Source organism: Megalobrama amblycephala, linkage group LG12, assembly GCF_018812025.1.
Source record: "Megalobrama amblycephala isolate DHTTF-2021 linkage group LG12, ASM1881202v1, whole genome shotgun sequence".
In the NCBI taxonomy this organism is placed as follows: domain Eukaryota; kingdom Metazoa; phylum Chordata; class Actinopteri; order Cypriniformes; family Xenocyprididae; genus Megalobrama; species Megalobrama amblycephala.
Window position 1 is genome coordinate 22,350,927 of NC_063055.1, and position 19,530 is coordinate 22,370,456.

At 36.3% G+C, this 19,530-nt stretch overlaps 1 protein-coding gene across 11 annotated transcripts in view; it reads right to left on the bottom strand.

Annotated features, from left to right (window-relative positions):
* Positions 1 to 19,530, bottom strand: part of grid2 (glutamate receptor, ionotropic, delta 2) — a 519,954-nt gene that overhangs the window by 231,765 nt on the left and 268,659 nt on the right. The window contains exon 1 of one of the 11 annotated variants that reach the window (XM_048209691.1): positions 1,315 to 1,369. The exons of the other annotated variants lie outside the window; for them this stretch is intronic. Within the exon in view, the coding sequence (XP_048065648.1) occupies positions 1,315 to 1,354 (40 nt within the window). The 5' untranslated portion in view covers positions 1,355 to 1,369. Of the gene's footprint in view, positions 1 to 1,314; positions 1,370 to 19,530 lie in introns of those variants that run through there. 11 annotated transcript variants of the gene reach the window in all.

Sequence of the window (19,530 nt, forward strand, 5' to 3'; positions counted from 1 at the left end):
TGTAGACAGTTAAAAACAAATCTAATACTGTTCATCATGTATCATAAAACATTGACCTAAAAGCAAAAACATTGCAGTTCATGAAAATTCAACATTACGCAATCTTATGAGAGGAAGGTTATGAACATGAACCCCCCAAAATCCTTGAAACTTCACCTTTTTTCTGTATGAAACTTCAAAAAGCATTTTTTTTTCAGAGGTGAGACACACGTACACATCACATTTGGTGCACTTTACCCTAACAATACACTTACAGCCACTTGCACCTGCCTTTTTGAGACACCATGGTAGGCCAGTGGTTGGTCTGGGCCAGTATATATATATACTGGCTGTGGTGGCATGTCTCCGATGTTGATTTAATCCATAATACAAATGTCATGGCAGTCCTTAACATATGACTAATCAACATAATGGGCCCTATAATACACCCGGCGCAATGCGACGCAAGGCGCAGCGCAAGTGTGTTTGCTAGTTTGCGTCCGGCGCCGTTCGTGTTTTCCCGTTCAGCGCCACGTCCTTAAATTAGTAAATGCATTTGCGCCAGTTAGTGCGACCATGGCGTGCTGGTCTAAAAAAGAGGTGTGTTCAGGCGCATTGCCGGCGCATTGCTATTTTAAGGAGCTGAAAATAGACTGCGCCATAGACCAACTCAAACCTGGTCTAAAGTCTAAAGTCAATGGCGCAATATTTTTTTGTTAGAGCCCGTTGGTAGAAACTGCGACTCTGGGCGCGTCCACAGTGCGCGTTGACTTTGCTTATTACACACAGGGATGCGTATCACACAAACATGACAAATATTAAAAACAAAAGGATTACAGTGTAAAAGAATATTATTGTGTTATTCCGCCAACAAACTCCGCCATGTAAATAGCAATCTGCCATGGCGCGAGCGCATCTCGCTCTTAAAGGGAATGGGAGATGACACTCTGATTGGTTTATTGAACATTACGCCCATTACTCATTAAGAGAATAGGGACAACCCATTTCAAAAATGCGCCCCGGCGCACGGACCGTTTTTCCGTCATTAAAATAGCAAAAGTGGATTTGGACACGCCCTGAGTGCACCTGCGCTGTGCGCTTTACACTTTGCGTTTAGATTGTTAAAATAGGGCCCTATATCACTAGCATTAATGCTATTATTGTTACATCTTAACAGACTGCAGCTGGCCTTTGCTAGCTAGCTAACCTATTATAATAATGCCATTCCATTATTGCGCAGTGCTGCCATATGGCAACACAGACATTTGATCGATTTACCAAAAACTAATTTCATAAAAAAAAATTTTGAGTGGTGAATATGTCATCATAACTTACCTGAGATGATGTTAACAATTTTTTTTTGTGAATGTGACATAGGCGGGTCCTTGTTTGTTACTGACGTTTTAATTTGCTTTCAGCAACTACATACAAGAGATGGCAGTCTGTCAGAAAATCGCGTGTCATGTGACTTAAACCAAAGCACATCATTGGCTAAACTAAGGTCTTCTCTTACCAACAAAAAAAACCGAGAATGTTCTCTTAAAGAGACAGTGGCCAGGAAATGAACACAAAGTGTATGTTGCCATATGGCAACACTATGCGGTAGAGGGTTTTAATAAAGACTTATTTTTTTTCCTTTAACCATAATGTGTGATTTGTAAGCTAATACATTTTGATGTTTGCATCACATAAACAGCTTCATAAGTATGGGTTTTCTGATGTACATGTAGTAAACTTGCTTGGTATCTCACCTGGCGCAGCGTTGCATTTGTGAAGCAGAAAGCTCGGATAGGAGTCCAGAAACACGAATCACTACACTTGATAAAAGAGTTTAAAAGACTGCTACAAGCTAACTAAACTAGCATTTACTAAAATGTGAGAAGCTAACTAAAAATGCATTTTTATTTCACGCTTTTGTTAACATTATCGGTTAGGTAGCAATAGAATATACTTTTGCTGACATGTTGCCACTGGCTCGTTCTTCTAATGAGCTAGGGTTGGAAAAGGAGGCCATGTGCAAACTAAGCTGTTTTATTTCACTCCATACTGTATTGAGTGAACGTTGTAAACAGACCCAAGGGATTTTGTTTTTTGATCAAAATATGGGACTTGTTCAGCCTGTTGAGTTGGAGAGGTTTTTGAAGCTTTGATGATGGGCAAATTTGGTATCAAAGCAATCTTTGTGTAAATGTTGAATATTTAAATGTATTTTTTTGAAATCTCAAAAAAAAAAAAAGCTACTTTATTTAAAGGGATAGTCCACCCAAAAAATCAAGTATTGGCATTTCAAGATATTTTGAGGAATGTTGAATGTTGATAGCCAAACAGTTTCAGTTCCCATTGACTTCCATTGTATTTTATGTCAAAGGAAACAGAAACTGTTTGATTACCAACATTCTTCAAAATATCTTCATTTGTGTTACACAGAAGCAAGTCAGTCATACAGGTTTGAAACAATATGGGGTGACTAAATGTTGGCAGAATTTTCATTTTGGGTGGACCTTTAAGGCCTCAACACAAACTTCACTGTTTGAGTGACAGAAAAAGGCGTTTATGCTAAATGTCAAAAGAATGAAAGTCATCAGTGAATCATCCAGGAGTCAAACTGTATCAAAGCCTCCTAATATTTAAAAAAGCAAATAAATAAATAAAATAAAAATAAATAAAGAGGTTTAAAAGATTTTCCTTGAACAGATTCAACTACTAAACTACTACTGTGTTTATAATCAGCACTCTTGAGTAATAACAGCTTAAGGCAGTTTAAAGTAATTTAATTGAAAACATGCTTCTTTTAAAACAGTTCATTTAAACTCTGCAAGTAAAAAGGAACTGCCAATCATGTTAAAAATGCACCATAATGAAACCTTGACATTTGATCCCACAAAATGTGTGGAATTATGATGATTAACTTAACGCATGCAACTTAATTGATTAAATGCACAAGTTTTAAGCTGAATAAGCCAAGCTCCAGTTAATAAGATCTTGTTTAATGAGGTAGAGCGTTTTGTGCTGCCGTTATGGATTGGACTGGCTGAAAATGGAAAGGCTGGCTAATCCTTACTTATTAAAGCACTTCTGTGAATTAGTACTATGATCTGTCAGTGAACCACATTCCTCTTAGATATTGCTAACTATGTTAGTGAAAGGCAGCATTGATCAATCATTACAAATGAAGTCTTTTAATTTAGCTATTTGCTTGATTACATATGATCCCGAGTCTTAACGTGGCCCATTAAGTATTGAATATTAAACCATCGCCTGAAGTTTAAAACACAAACATTCATATTTGCAGTAGATCACACCAGGACTGCATAATGCCATGACACTTTCAAAGAATAATGTTAAAAAGAAATAAAATAATGACTTATTTAAAAAAATCTATTTAAAAATCATGTTTTTTGTCCCATATTTCATTCTAAAAAATTCTTTATGATTGAGCATTAGAGCGTGTCTTCTGTCACCTAACAATAGCATTATCAAAGGTCGCCAATCACATGATAGTATATTTTGAAGAACAAAATTACCATCCAATCACAATTCTCTATCCATAGTGAAGGCGGGATCTGACGTCAGTGTCAGTGATAGAGAGCGAGGACTCCGCGGAGGAGATCAAGTCAAGATGTCAAATAGAAGCGTGTGTGTACATTTAAAGAGGATCTTCAAAAAGAGTTTAAATTATAAAAAAAGGAGTCACTGTCAGACATTTGTGAAGCTTGCTTTTTCATTGATCACGGAGACATTACACTGCATATGCGCACAAAAAAAGTCTCAGTGAATTTTTTTTGAAGCAAAGCTGCGAATCTGATGAAGATTTTTTTTGACTGCACTGCGAAATTGAAATTTGTATTTTATATATATATATATATATATATATATATATATATATATATATATATATATATATATAATATATATATATATATATATATATATATATATATATATATATAATCACAAATTGCTCATCTCCAGTATGTTGGATTGGTTAAAAAATAATTGTATCTATTTTTTAAGGGTAAAAAGAATGTACTTAAAGAGTGCTGTTTGTCACAGTGTTTTTGAAGTTGACTCAATCAGGGCGTTTACTGTTAATTAGTGCAATTTAGCATAAATAATTCCTGTTCAATGTGTTTTTCCCAACATAATTTTGATTGTTTATTATAAATAAGTGACACACTGTTCATTAGCAGCATTTAATTTAAAATAAGCAGTCTCTGACGTCTCCCACATTGCAGTTCTGCACCTACTGTTCCATGCAGACAACTGATGCACAAACATTAAAGTTTGCCTTTAACAACCACACAAAATAAATAAAAAGTAATGTTTGTGTCTCTAATCAATTAATCTCCAATACTACCATTAATTTAATATTTTAATTTAGCTATTTTTAATATGCTTTTATGTGAATAGGAAACTAAACTTTGTCATTAAAGCAATGTAGATAAACATGTTTCTGTTCAAAGGTTTGGTTCAATAAGATTTGTTTTTATGAAATTAATACTTTTATTGAGCAAGGATGCATTAAATTGATCAAAAATGACAGTAAAGACATTATAATGCTACAAAAGATCTTAATTTCGAATAAATGCTGTTCTGAATAAATGCATTGTGTCCACAAAAATATTAAGCAGCACCAGTTTTCAACATTGATAATAAAAAGAAATGTTTCTTTAGCACTAAATCTGCATATTAAAATGATTTCTGAAGGATCATGTGACACTGAAGACTGGAGTAATTATGCTGAAAATTCAACTTTGTCATCAGATTAATAAATTACATTTTTAAATATATTAAAATAGAAAACAGTTATTTTAAATTCTAATAATATTTTACAATATTACTTTTTTTTAACTGTATTTTATATCAAATAAATGCAGCCTTCTGGAGCATAAGAGACTTCCTTTAAAAGCATTAATAAAACATACCGACCCCAAACTTTTGATGTAGTGTATGATCAACAATCATTTTATTTGTTATTATTTGCTGATATTAAACTTTTATTAGTATCAAATTTCTTTTTGCCCTATACTTGTTAACAAATCCATGCCAACACTTATGAGACCTCATTCATTGTTTTTACGATTTTAACAGATTTCAATAAATCATCAGGATATTCATTACTTATGATTCATTTGAGAATTCCAACAACAGCAGTGCTTCAAAATCTTTTTTTTTTCTCCTGGACCTGACATGTAGTCCTGAGTTCTCAACACCATAGGGATGTGCAAGTCTCAGCAAGTCCAAACTGCGACACACAAACCCCAGCTGAGCGACAGCGCCATGAGTACAGAGGACCCACTGACTTCTGACAGATCAACTTGAGCGAAACCTAATGTAAATCTCAACTGCTGCTGTCATGTTCACACTGCTTTTTTCTCCCAACATGCTCACCTCCTCACTTGCTCATACCTGTGGGTGCATTTGTTCACTTCTAGTTTGAATAAATAGATATTTTTGGATTTATAAATAGATGCAAAAGCAGGAGAGATGAAGCTAAGCTAAAGACAAAGAAAAAAAAAATCAACACTCAAATACTGAGTGATCTGGTTTAGCGTTTAGCTTGTGGCCTCTCACACCGGTCTATTTCAGGAGTCCTTAAGGTTTCCCATCACCACTTAGACACACACACACACACACAAACACAAACACACAGAGTCCCCTGTCTACCTGGAAAATCTAACACTGTTGAGCACTCTAGATAAATTTGTCCCAGGAGAGCACTGGCTTTTCTTTTTATAGTGGAGGCTTTTGCTGCTGTCATTTTTATGAGGAAGATCCGCAACTCATCCTTCCACACTCTCTCTCTCTCTCTCTAGCTTAGCCTTGCCACTGAAAGGTGTTTCAATCTTATCATCGGAAAGAATTGGGCACAGTGCTGGATTAGAGCAAACAGATATTATATATCTTTCGCTTTTTCTTCAGCTCATATTGTGAAGTTTTCAATTGCTTCTTTGGTAATTAGATACTTATCAGTTGTTTAATTAGAGATAGAAGTGCTGGACATTGTTCTCTAATTACCCAGAGAGCGTGAAACCATTCTGGAAGGAACTGAGCATTTGTTGGTGATATCTCCCTTATAGTGTAATATTGCACCATTTGCACCAGCATGCTCTATTAAAGCAAACATGGAATAAAAATGGACATTTTTTGGTCTTACTGTGAGCGACTAATTGGCGAGTGTTATTCCAAATAAAAATTGTTACATTAAAGTTGTGATGAAAGAAATAGCAACAGATCTTTTCTTCAGTATTGTAACATAAATCCGAGTGAAACAAATTAGCGGAGAGAAAAAAAAAAAATTGTGTCAGAGATTTGTTCTAATCATCGGTTGTGGGGATAAAGGTAGATCGGCAGAATGCTAGCTTCAAGTCGACTGTAAAGGCCAGAACACACCAAGCCGACGGCGACGAACTAGTGGAGATGAAAGCAGACTGCAGGGTTGGCTCACGTTGGCAGCGTCTGTGTCCAAAGTTGTCCTGACACACCAAACAAATGCTAGACAGCCGATGGCCAAGTAGCACGTCAGTTCTGTGCCTGCGTGAGATGAAATGCCTTTCCGAACCAGTAGGTGGCAGTAGCTGAACAGCCAATCAGAATGATCAGATGGCCCAACGGAACGACGAGCTCCAACGCCGATTCAACGTTTCGTATCGGCCGAAAAAAGGCTGACGCGGATCAACTTCAGCCGACGGTGCGGAACACACTGAGAAAACTTAGTTGGACGTTGAACAAAAACTGCCAGAGGCCGACCGTTGGCTTGGTGTGTTCCTGCCTTAAGAAAGGGGCATATTTAAAGTCACCATGAAATAAAAAATACTTTCTTTTTTTCTTAATGGAATATTGCTGTATTTATTATAAATATATAATAATAATATATAGTGACTTTTAAGTAAAAGTGTTTATTAATCTCATTAATTGTTATGTGTAGCTTGAAGCTAATTGCAGCTATAATTTCTCTGTTACCCATATACGATTATATTTTATGATGAATTTTATCAAAAGAAATCACATAAGTTCATAAGAAAATGTTACGTTTTTCAAAAAGATTTTTAATTATAGCAATATTATTTATATCAGGATAAGAGGGATATGGGTGAGCAAGCCATGTATGCCAAAGTAATGCCACAACTTACACAACGGTGTTCAGATAACCTTTTCTCCTGACAAAATCAATGTAATGGCAATATTTCCATCCACTGAATGTAAGCTTTTCCTTATTCCAAGCTTGCCTGCTGCACTGGAGACTTCATGTGCCTGTGCGAGACGTGAAAATTATGAAAATAGGAATTTTTGGATCTAGGAATTTTTGGATTTCAAATCAGTAGGGGTTGAGGCATCAAAAGTAACAAAGTAACGAGCTGTTTTATGGATGGTAACTAATATTATTACTGAAATCTTATTAGCAATTAGTTACACTACTAGTTACTGGAAAAAGTATTATTATTACTGTAACTAGTTACTGCCCAAAACTGGTTACAACAGGGACGAAACAACAGTTGCAACTTCCATTTCATGCCGACTTTATTCGGACTAACGTTACTTGACTGGAAAAGTGCAACACATGTCAGAGCAACGTGATGTCATGAGTATTCTTAAGTATTTTTACACAAGAATTGTGGTTCTACCACATGTAATGTTACATTTACTTACGTTTTCATACACAGTGAACATATTCATGTACAACATTTATGAACTGACAGCACTAAAACGATTTATGTATGTACTTTTATGTACTTTTAGATGTACAAATCGTTTTTAGTATCAATACTAAAATTGTGGCATTAATATTTTGATTCTATTGTATTCAATTTCAGTCGCATTTACTAAACGCATTTTACTTACTACAAATAAGCTGCGAGTTGAAAAACAGCACAACTGCATTTCTGATATTCTGATATTATAAAAAGAACTTAATATTAAGTGACTTACATTTTTGACACCATTTACCCACACAGCAAAAGGAAATGGACCCATATCGGCGTCCACTTGTGCGCAGTGACGGATCCGCAATGAAGGCGGATTGCGGACCTGCCGTGGCTCCACGCTGCATCAACTCCGCATCTGCGATTAAAACCTTACCTCTGCGGCGGGTCCATTTGGGACCCGCTAACTGATACAACCGTTACAGTAAAGGCGCATGCGCGTCCGCGGTTCCAACATAGGTCCGCTCAGGATCCACTGATTGACAGTAGAATTTTACGGAGCTGATCCTCTGGGCAGCGCCAAAACGAATGTGACAGTCACGCGAGTTTGGCGACTTTAATGCGGATCCGCCTAGGAGTCTCCTGCTGTGTGGGTAGATACAGTTTTGCTCTCCTGAAGAAAATAATTCCAAACAAAGCTATCGTCGAGCATGACAGAGCAGTGTTTCATTCCTGAATGAATCAGTGTTTTGAACGAATCGGTTTAATGAATGATTCAATTACCTGCTCACGAACAACTCGTTCGATGTTTCATACAGACACTTGCCGCCACCTGCTGGTGGAAAATTGGAACCTGCATATTATTATATTATATTATATTATATTATATTATATTATATTATATTATATTATAAATGTTTTGGGAATTTTTAAAAATCTACTGTATAGTAGATATCAGTTATCAGTAGATATAGTAGCCCAAGTAAATTAACATCAGCTTCTTTTTACCAGGCTGTATTACAACCATAATTGTACACTCAAAGAAAACAGAAACGAATGCCAATAACCATCTCTGCTACAAACTCAGCACGCTTCCTGCGTGGCAGATGTTTGCCAGTGCGCTCCGCAGGAGCTGTTTGGAAATGTGCTACGCAGTAAGGGAAAACGAGTCAAACAGTCCCAGGTGGGAGAGTCTCCAAATGTCAAGATGTAAGTGTTTGATGAAGGAACGGCCTTGATGGGATCTGTTTCAGTATGCCTGTTTGTGTAATGAAGACGCATGCGCAGGTTAGCATGCCAGCTTGCCAGCATACGAGAGGATTGAATCAATGCGGTGCTGCAGGCACACCTGGCGCTGCGCTTTTAAGAGATAGGTATAAGAAGAGCAACCACAGCCATAGAAAAAGTCAAGGAGGGATGGAGTGGGAAAAAAGCTGGGGGAAGCTATTCTGAACTTCCAAATCCCCGCGGCTAAACCGAGTGGGTTTCTATTTTGCTACCTATTAGGGTGTTCTTGTGTGTACACCCTGCTGAAAATAACAGCCTGAGCTGGTGTAGGCTGGTCTAGTTAGTGTTCAGCTGGTTTACCAGCTGGTCTCCCATGTTTGACAAGCTGGCAAGCTGGTAAAACCTCAAAAAAAAGTAAGGATTGTGCTCTCATCTCAATTAGGAAGGGTACGTAAGTGTTTCAACAACATCACACTGAATGAAAAGTTGACTAATTTCTATCATGAATGTTTTTTTCCATTAGATTTTTTCTTTATTCCACATAAAAGGATAGCAGAAGCTTTCAAGTACATAAAATATATTTCATAAATTTGGTCCAATCAAATTCAGATCAGTTTTCATTTGTGTCTGATCTTATACTGAAGAGAGCAGTTTTTGTATCTACTGTATATTCTGTTTATATGTATAGCTGTTTAAAATAATGGTCAGACTCTTTGTTGGTACAGTATCACATCAGAAAAAAGGCAATTAAATGTCATCTCTCTGTAAACACTGAAAGTCACATGGAATTAGTCTTTTTAAATGATTTGGTTAAATGACTGATTCAATGACTCATGCATAAAGACAGCGGCTGCATCCAGTGGGTGAAGAATATGTGACAAGAGTAGTATGTCCGAATTCACAGTACTAGTAAAAGAGTAAGGAAAAAGTACCTGGATAACTTACTACTACTAATTCTGAAGTGTGCATACGATGGACAATTTTTTATTCCATGAGGACACAGGAGAGGGTTTGAGAATGGAAGTGAAGCAACTGGTAGGTCACATGATAATGACAACATAGCAAATGTAGTACACAAATTCATACTATATAGAACATACTTTCAAATTAAGTACTCACTAAGAGAGCATGGGATTTCAGACACAGCCAGCCACTTGTTTCTATCCTGAAGGAATCAATGTTTTGATTGAATCAGTTTACTAATTGATTCAGTGACCTACTCGCAATAACATGAAACAATAGGTATATTCAACTGCGCTGCACAGACCGATCGGTGTATTAGATCAAATTACCGCAAGAGCGATTTGAAAACATACAGAGCCGTCTGCTCTCTAATCGCTTTCGTAATATTTTGATGTCATACACAGAAGGGTCTGCTCAGTGCCGCATTAAGCTGAACACACCTAATGCTTATGAACGAACCGTTTAAGTAAATGTTACGATGGATCAATCATAAAGACAGATTCTTGCCACCATCTACTGGTGGAACATTGTAACCTGCAGAAAACTGACTGAAAATTCCTCTAAAACCAGCAAATGAGATTTTTTTTGAGCATGTAGCTGTGTTCTCCAGTATCACTGACCAAATCTGCAAAGTCTCCCCCCTAATTGAAGCCTTGAAGGAGTCATTCATCACAAGTGATTCTTCACATGCTAACACGGATGGAATCAACCTGTGACTCATTAGAAATCTCCTCGGCATCCATCCTCCCTCTCCTCCTTCTCTTTCATCTAATTCCATTCATCTTCTTTAGCTCTCGCTCTCTCTCTTTCCCCTGCACTTCTCTACATTTACCTGCCTCCTCTTATCTCCTCTAAGGGCTGGTCTCTGAACAAAGCCCCTCTGCGGTGATTGAAGGAGAGATATAAAACAAAGAAAGGGAAGAAATGTGGGATTTCTAAATTAAAGCAAAGCACCAGATGTCACAGATCTAGTCCCTAAAGAAAATATGCAAATCCTTCCTCCTTTGAGATTTATCAAATAGGCAGTTGACATGATGCAACTTTACTGTATATTCAAAGAAAAAAGGCCATCATTTTCTCAGGTTTTTATCATTATTTTGGGCATACAATTAAAGAGGTAGTTCACCCAAAAATGAATATTCAGTCATTAATTACTCACCCTCATGTTGTTCCACACCCTTAAGATCTTCATTCATCTTCAGAACACAAATTAAAATATTTTTGATGAAATCCGATGGTTCAGTGAGGCCTGCATTGCCAGTAAGATCATTTCCTTTTTCAATGCCCAGAAAGGTACTAAAACATATTTAAAACAGTGCATGTGACTACAGTGGTTCAACCTTAATATTATAAAGTGAAAAGAATACTTTTTGTGCGCCAAAAAAACAAAATAACGACTTTATCTAGTGATGGGCGATATCAAAACACTACTTTATGAAGCTTTGAAGCTCTACGAATCTTTTGTTTCGAATCAATGGTTTGGAGCACCAAAATCACATGATTTCAGTAAATGAGGCTTCGTTACGTCATAAGTGTTTCGAAATCTCAATAGTTCATGTGACTTTGGCACACTCCAAACCACTGATTCAAAACAGAAGATTCGTAGAGCTTCAAAGCTTCATAAAGCAGTGTTTTCACTAGATCACTAGATAAAGTCATTATTTTGTTTTTTTGGCGCACAAAAAGTATTCTTTTTACTTTATAATATTAAGGTTGAACCACTGTAGTCACATGAACTGTTTTAAAAGTCTTTAGTAGCTTTCTGGGCATTGAAAAAGGAAATGATCTTAAAATATCTTAATTTGTGTTCTGAAGATGAACGAAGGTCTTACGGGTGTAGAACGACACGAGGGTGAGTAATAAATGACAGAATTTTCATTTTTTCACTTTAACTTTTCCAATTGGGTCTTAATTCCTAGCTTAAAAATATAAATAAAATAAAAATAATACATTATAAAGGCTGATTTATACTTCTGCGTCAAGTGTACGCCGTAGCTACAGCGTAGGCTGTGTGTAGCACGCGTAGCCTACGACGTAGCCTGACGTGCACCTCTTCAAAAATGTTCTACGCGGACCGCAAGCGCTCTGATTGGTCTGCTAGAACCCCTCCCTCAGGTCAAAAAACGGAGAAGAGCGAGCACTTTCAACTTCCATATGAATGAAAAAACGCTCTGTTTCAGGGGACACATACAGTCAAACTGCAACAAAAGTCATTACCTATTTGCCACTTCTCTGCCGTTTCTATTTGTAAGCTTCTCTGACAACGTACATGATGAGCTGCTTCTTCTTCGGGTTTTGCCTTGATCCTCAACATGACCGCGTACACTGCCTCCTAGTGGTCTGCATGCACGTCGACGTGGACAACAACGCATTGAATACAGCGCATAGCCTACGGCGCAGAGGCTCCGGCGTAGGTCTAACACAGAAGTATAAATCAGCCTTAAGGGGCAGTTCTAGGGTCACTGGATATTCAGAGCTTAGTCCCGCAAATATTAATGATTTCATGAAATATTGGTATACAATATATATTTCATTAAATGTTGAAAAGTCATTTTTAAGTGAATCTTATACTGGAGCTAAAATTTAAAATGTCCCAAAAATTTCAGACATTTCCAAAGATCAGATGTGAATTCACTGAGCTTTGATGGTTTTTAGCCAAGCAAAATCATAATTTTGTAGAGCCAAGAAAATAGAGTTAAGAGAGATGATAAACCAAAGATCAGAGTGCAGAGATGAAAGATAAAAGGGTAAACAACTCTATAAAGTACAGGTATAATCTTTCAGAAGAGTCCAAAGAAGTTTTTAGAACAACTATTATTGATATATAAATGTAATTTGCTGTCATTTTATTTGGGTTTAATTTGTAATTGCTTCTTTGTACAAACTGATTATTTTCTTCAGTGTGACAATTAAAAAGTGATTTTCAGCATTATTAATTATAATATAGTTTATATATTTAATCATTTTGTAGACGAAGCATACGGCAGACTACTGTTGGCAGCAATGTGTCTTAATTATTTAATTGCCTGACACAGCCCACACATGCTATGTTACATCTAAAACTATTTTAAAATACATTTATTTTTATATTTATTTATAATTATAATGCATGCATTTCTTATGATCTCATGTTAATTGAGGGCACTGCAGATTATTAAAATGAAAATTAAAATGAAAAGAAATGTGAAAATGTGACTTTCAATGTTCAGAGTGAAGAAATTTATGTGATACTGTACCAACAAAGAGCCTGACCAATATTTGAAATAGCTGTTAAAAATAAATATACTTTGATTCAAAGTATACTTCATTTCCAAAAAAGTCTCTTTTCAGTAAGTCTTATTTACGACTGGAAAAAGCAGAAATGTCAGATTCATAAATTTATCATTCTTTTGCATCAGATATTTACACATAACATGCTCTTAGAAAAAAAAGGTTCAATGGGTTCTTGACTCAACTTTAAAGAACACTTTATGGCAAAAAGCTTCTATATACTGTAAGGAGAAATGTCCTAAATGATTGCACAATACTTTAATGTTTAACAGGTTATTTCATTTTTTTTTTTTTCTAATGATAAAGTATGTTATAAGCTGTTAAAGTCATAAAATTTAATTAAAATAAAAAATGAATGAAAATAAATTAATAAATTAAAACTAAATCCATAAAATGATCCCATGACGGGACTCCTTAAAATGTTCTAAATGAAGCATTTGACAAAAGCCTGTAAGGTTCTATACATAACCTTTTCTTCCAAGAGTACATTCACAAATCAAACTAATCTGATCTCGATTGTGTTTTGGGGGGCCCTAACACACAAACTATGTGCCCTTTTACTTTTGTAGCCCTTATTTTTCTGTCTCTATCTCTAAAGGACTTAACCTCCCAAAAAAAAGTTTACCCCAAGTTAAAGTGAGAGGTAAACAACTAAGCCTAACTAATACAAACACATATCCTCTATTAAAAATATAAGAAACACTCTTGTAAATAAACTGTAAATCTGACTTTATTCAAAAAAATTTACTTTTATCAAAAAATATCTTAATTTGTGTTCCGAAGATGAACGAAGGTCGGGTGTGGAACCACATGAGGGTGAGTAATTAAATTTTCATTTTTGGGTGAACTAACGCTTTAATATATTTATAAGCAAAGCATTGCTGCTAATTAGCTTGCACGCTCTGTAGCTCTAAACTTCCACACATGTGCAGTACTAATTGAATGGTCCAGTCTAATCCATGATGGGGGCAACACATTCGTGCAGATGTAATAATAATGTTAAAACTTGGTGGTAAATGGTGAGCAAACAAAATTTGATAGAAAATGAATAGGTTATATATGATTTATAAATGCTTTTGGGTATTCGATGGGGCCCCTTGATTCCTTGGGGCCCTAAGCGTTCACTTCACTGCCTCTCCTTTTGTATACTTTTTAAGTTTGAAAGCTCCTAATATCCATTTAAGCAGTATAGGGTTAAAAAAAAAAAAAAAAAACAACAACTGAAAACCTTGTTCATGATACACTGTAAAAAATTACCGTGATTTTAACAGTAAAAGACTGTAAAAATGCAGCGGTGAAAAACTGTCAATTGGTTTACAGAAAGTTTCCGTACTATATACGGTGAATAACTGTAATAGATCTAACGGTACATTTAATGTAATTTTACGGTAAAATACAGTTAAATTCACAGTTTTTGGAAGTGAAAAATAACAATTCATTGTAAAATTTACAGTGAAAAACCGTAAATTGACATTCCCACAATTCCCTGCGTGACACTTCACATTTGATATATTTTCGGTGAAATAACTCTGTTTCTTCTTAGTTTTTCTCATTTTTTTCTAATCAGTTATGTACATTAGGGTTTTGTTACATCTAATGTTGTTAAATTAATGTTTATTGCATTTTTAAAATTTCATGCATGTTACCATGATGGTGTTTAGTGTGTGTGTGAATGACACTGTGTGCACCTTCTATATATTAGTATTGTCCTCCTCAGCTTGTGGAAAAGCTGCTTGTGATGAACTTTGTTTCATCATGTGACTCTTATCACCACTGTGTTTGGTGACTGTAAGTGTATTATAAAGGTACAAAACATTAGTACTTCATTAGGTTGGTAAATTAACATTATATCAGTTAATGAAATACGTTATTTTATCGTAAATTTAACAGATTTTTTTTTTACGTTGCTACTGTATTCTTTACGGTAAAGTTCTGGCAACCACAGCTGCCGTTTTTTTACCGTAAATTTTACTGGGATTTTTTTTACAGTGTAGAAAATGAAAAGAAATGTGACTTTCAGTGTGATGAAATTTAATTGCATATTTTCCTGATGTGATACTGCACCAACAAAGAGCTTATGTATATAAAGTATATTTTGATTTAAAAACTGTTCTTTTCAGTATAATAAGTCTTATTTGCAGTTCCTGGAAAAAAACTGAAATTTCAGATTCATAAATGAATCATCCAATTGCTTCTGATCATTTCACATCAATTCAATCAAATCAAACTGACCTGATCTTGATTGGGCCACATTTATGATTTATGCAATATCTTTTATACTTTTATGATGTTTTTTTTTTTTTGAAGCTTAAAAGCTTATTCTATTCTTTTAAGCAGAATAGAGAAAAAGTCAAATGAAAAAAAAACAAAAACAACAAAAACTTAAAATCATTGTTCATGATAGAAAGTAGTCGATTTCTCACTGGGCTTGATGTTGTTGACATACTTACCCCTCCTGAATGAGATGAGAGCAAAATTCTCTTACATTTTTTTTTTTTTTTTGACTGAGGTCATGCAGTGTTTCAACATACTTTGCTTATAGGTTTTCAATACCAACAGCTGGTATGGAAGAGTCAGTGTGGGAGGATAATTTATGGGGCCAAAGACTTTGACTTTACCAGAATGAGGTTACAAGAAGTGCACCTTTGCTGGAGAAGAGAAAAAAGAGATGCTTTGAAAAGATTTGGCTGAGGGCTAAATTCATACAGGAAAAAAGAAACCTCTCTTCAAACAAAGCAATGGTTCCAAGGGACATATTTGCTCACTGATTTTAAACTGAAAGGGCAGAGCTTGTGTGTGTCCGTGTGTGTGGGTGTGTGTGTGTGTGTGTGTGTGTGTGTGTGTGTGTGTGTGTGTGTGTGTGTGTGTGTGTGTGTGTGTTTTAATCAAAACCGCAGGTGTGTTGAGTGTGTGTGTGTGTGTGTGTGTGTGTGTGTGTGTATGTGTGTAGGTGTGTGTGTGCGTAGGGACATCTTTGTCATAAATATGGATGTGGAGTTGTGTTTTCTCTCTGGCAGCATTCCATCCTGCAGCTCAGTGCTGATTCGTCTGAAACCTCAACAGCATGTCCATCGCCGGCATAAAACAGGAGGTGACATCACCACTCTGTCCACCACAGCACTCATCAAAGCACCATATGATCTAAGTCTATTAGTCCATTACCCTCACACTTGGGTCTCAACCCTGCAAGGTGAGAGCTACTTGCTGCAAGCAGCTTGAAAGCTATCGCTCTCCACCCCTAAATATCCTTTATAAAGAAGAGAGTGTTATAGCATACAAAAAGAACATAAATTGTATAAATTGTGGCAAATGGTCTTTACACTAAATAAATAATTACTTTTTATCTCACAATGTAACAATAAATGATATAATACATGATTATATTACAACACACTGCAAAAATAATATAATACTAACAAATAATTATGAAATATATACATATATAATATAAAAATTCAAATTATGTGTTGTTCATTGTATTTTGGTTTGGTTCTCTGTTTTGTTTCTGTTTCCCTGAGTATCCTGACCTAGTTTCCCCATGTCTGCCTGTTAGTCTAATTAGGATCACCTGTTGATCACTGAGTTTCCTCATTTACCTATGTATTTAAGTTTTCTCAGTGTGTTCCACACCGTCGGCTGAAGTTGGTCCTCGTCGGCTGTTTTTCGGCCGATTCGACATGTAGAATCGGCGTCGGAGCTCGACGGTCAGTCGGGCCATCTGATCATTCTGATTGGCTGTTCAGCTACTGCCACCTGCTGGTACGGAAAGGCATTTCTTTTTACGCAGGCGCAGAACGGATGTGCTACTTGGCCGTCGGGTGTCGAGCGTTGGTTTTTGTGTGTCAGGGCAACTTTGGACCCAGACGTTGTCAACGTGAGCCAACCCCGCAGTCTGCTTTCGTCGCCACTAGTTCGTCTGCGTCGGCTTGGTGTTGAAGTGATGAATGAATCAAGTAATTAATTCAGTAATTCAGAAATAAAACATGGTACAGTCTTTATGAATGAGTCTCTGAATCATTCAATCAAACAATTCATTCACCGATTCATTTATAAACTAAACTCCAATAATATTTGTGACTCAGATATGCAAATTGATTCTGCTTTGGCTTTGTTTGCAATCATTTTTGTTGGCAGAGCAAAAATAGACAGGCAAGATAACTGGCAAGATAGTGTCTAAAATTTAGGTTCCTCAATATTAATTTCTTGTTTATCTTCAAACTGTTAATATGAATATTACTATTACTAGTGGGATATTATATTGTACCATATAGTATATTAATAATTACTATTACTGTATAACATTATAATGTTACACTTTAATGTGTCTTTGTTACACTATAATTAAGTACTGAGTAATATTAGGGACTTTCGCACTGGAGGGACCTTTTCATAGTTCCTAGAACTATTGGCTGAAGTACCTGGATTTCGCCGTGTTCGCACCACAGGAACTAGGAACGATTTTAGTTCTAGGAACTCCTTTTGGGGGAACTAAAAATAACAAGAGTTCAGTACATGGAAATGACATACAGTGTCTCAAACTCCATTGTTTCCTCCTTTTTATATAAATCCGAAGAACAGGCGAATCTCAACATAACACTGACTGTTACGTAACAGTCGGGGTGTACGCCCCCAATATTTGCATACGCCAGCCCACGTTTCCAACATTATAAAAGGCATTAGACAAGGGCAGCCAGTATTAACGTCTGGATCTGTGCACAACCAAATCATCAGACTAGGTAAGCAAGCAAGAACAATAGTGAAAAATGGCAGATGGAGCAATAATAACTGACATGATCCATGATAACATGATATTTTTAGTGATATTTGTAAACTGTCTTTCTAAATGTTTCGTTAGCATGTTGCTAATGTACTGTTAAATGTGGTTAAAGTTACCATCGGTTATTACTGTATTCACGGAGACAAGAGAGCCGTCGCTATTTTCATTTTTAAACACTTGCAGTCTGTATAATGCATAAACACAACTTCATTCTTTATAAATCTCTCCAACAGAGTAGTATTAGCCGTTAGCCATGGAGCACTATCAAACTCATTCAAAATCAGAAGTAAACAATATAACAGTATACAATACTCACATAATCCGACACATGCATGCCGCATGCATGACGAACACTTTGTAAAGATCCATTTTGAGGGTTATATTAGCTGTGTAAACTTTGTTAAGGCACTGTTCAAGGCAAGCGCGAGCTCTGTGGGCGTGGACCACGGGATTTAAAGGGGCCGCAGCATAAAATCGGCGTGTTTAGAATGATGCCCCAAAATAGGCAGTTAAAAAAATTAATAAAAAAAAAATCTATGGGGTATTTTGATCTGAAACTTCACAGACACATTCAGGGGACACCTTAGATTTATATTACATCTTTTAAAAACATAATCTAGGGCACCTTTAAAAAGCAGTGTAAACATATTTACTTCATAAACATGGAAAACAGCGATTTACCTGTTGTCTGCAGGGTTGCACCTGTTGTCTGTTATCACGAAACCCACAACACACAACAAACACAGATCATGGCATCCTCCATCCACCGGTTTTTAGCGTTTGTAAATGCCGAGCTTAAAGATGCCGCTGTCGGCCGCTTCAGAGTTCCTATTACCGGTGCGAATGCAACCAGGAATATGGCACGGGGGAGAAATTAGTTCCCGGGAAACTATCCTAATGGCTAGTTCCTATAACGGAGTTCCTAGAACTATTTGGTGTGAAATAGTTATTAAGTAACATGTACTTACTATAGGGTTGGGATTAGGGTTTGGTTTGGTTTGGTTTGGTTTAGAGTTAGTTGCATGTAATTATTCGTAATTTATAACTATTACTATAGTAGCTACAAGTAGCATATGTAACAATGGCAATATATAGTGTTTGTATTTTTCTATTTTATTTATTTATTTATTTAACCAAGATATTGAAAGAGGAAACAGGAAACAATGGAGTAAAGAGTCTCAGTTTGGAAAATATCACAAGCTGCATTCGAACCGCAGGTCTTCAGCATAAAAACACACAAAAAAACAATACATGCTGTACCCTCCAGGCCACTTCTCTGAAATCTAAATAGCATTTTTCATAGTTTTGTCTGGTTCCACCAGGCTATTGGGTTGCAAATAGCCATGCTGTGTGGCCAGTGCTATTTACACCCAGTGCAAATAATCACTTCGTATTTTTTCCCGTTTCCCGTATAACAAAGGTGCATGTGAGCTGAGAATGCAGCTCTGCAGCCAGACTCAGTTGGAAAGATGTGAATGTGTGTGTGTAAATACTGCAAGTGTTTGTGTGTGCACATGTTTGAAGGACAAATACAGAAAGAAGAACACTTGAGAGGAGGATGTGACAGAAAAAAGAGAGGAAAGAGCAGAAGGAAAGGAGAAAGGTGAAGAAAGAAATGCTGATAGAGAGTTGAAAAAGAGAGTGATTGCACTGCGGTGTGTCCGCGACAGA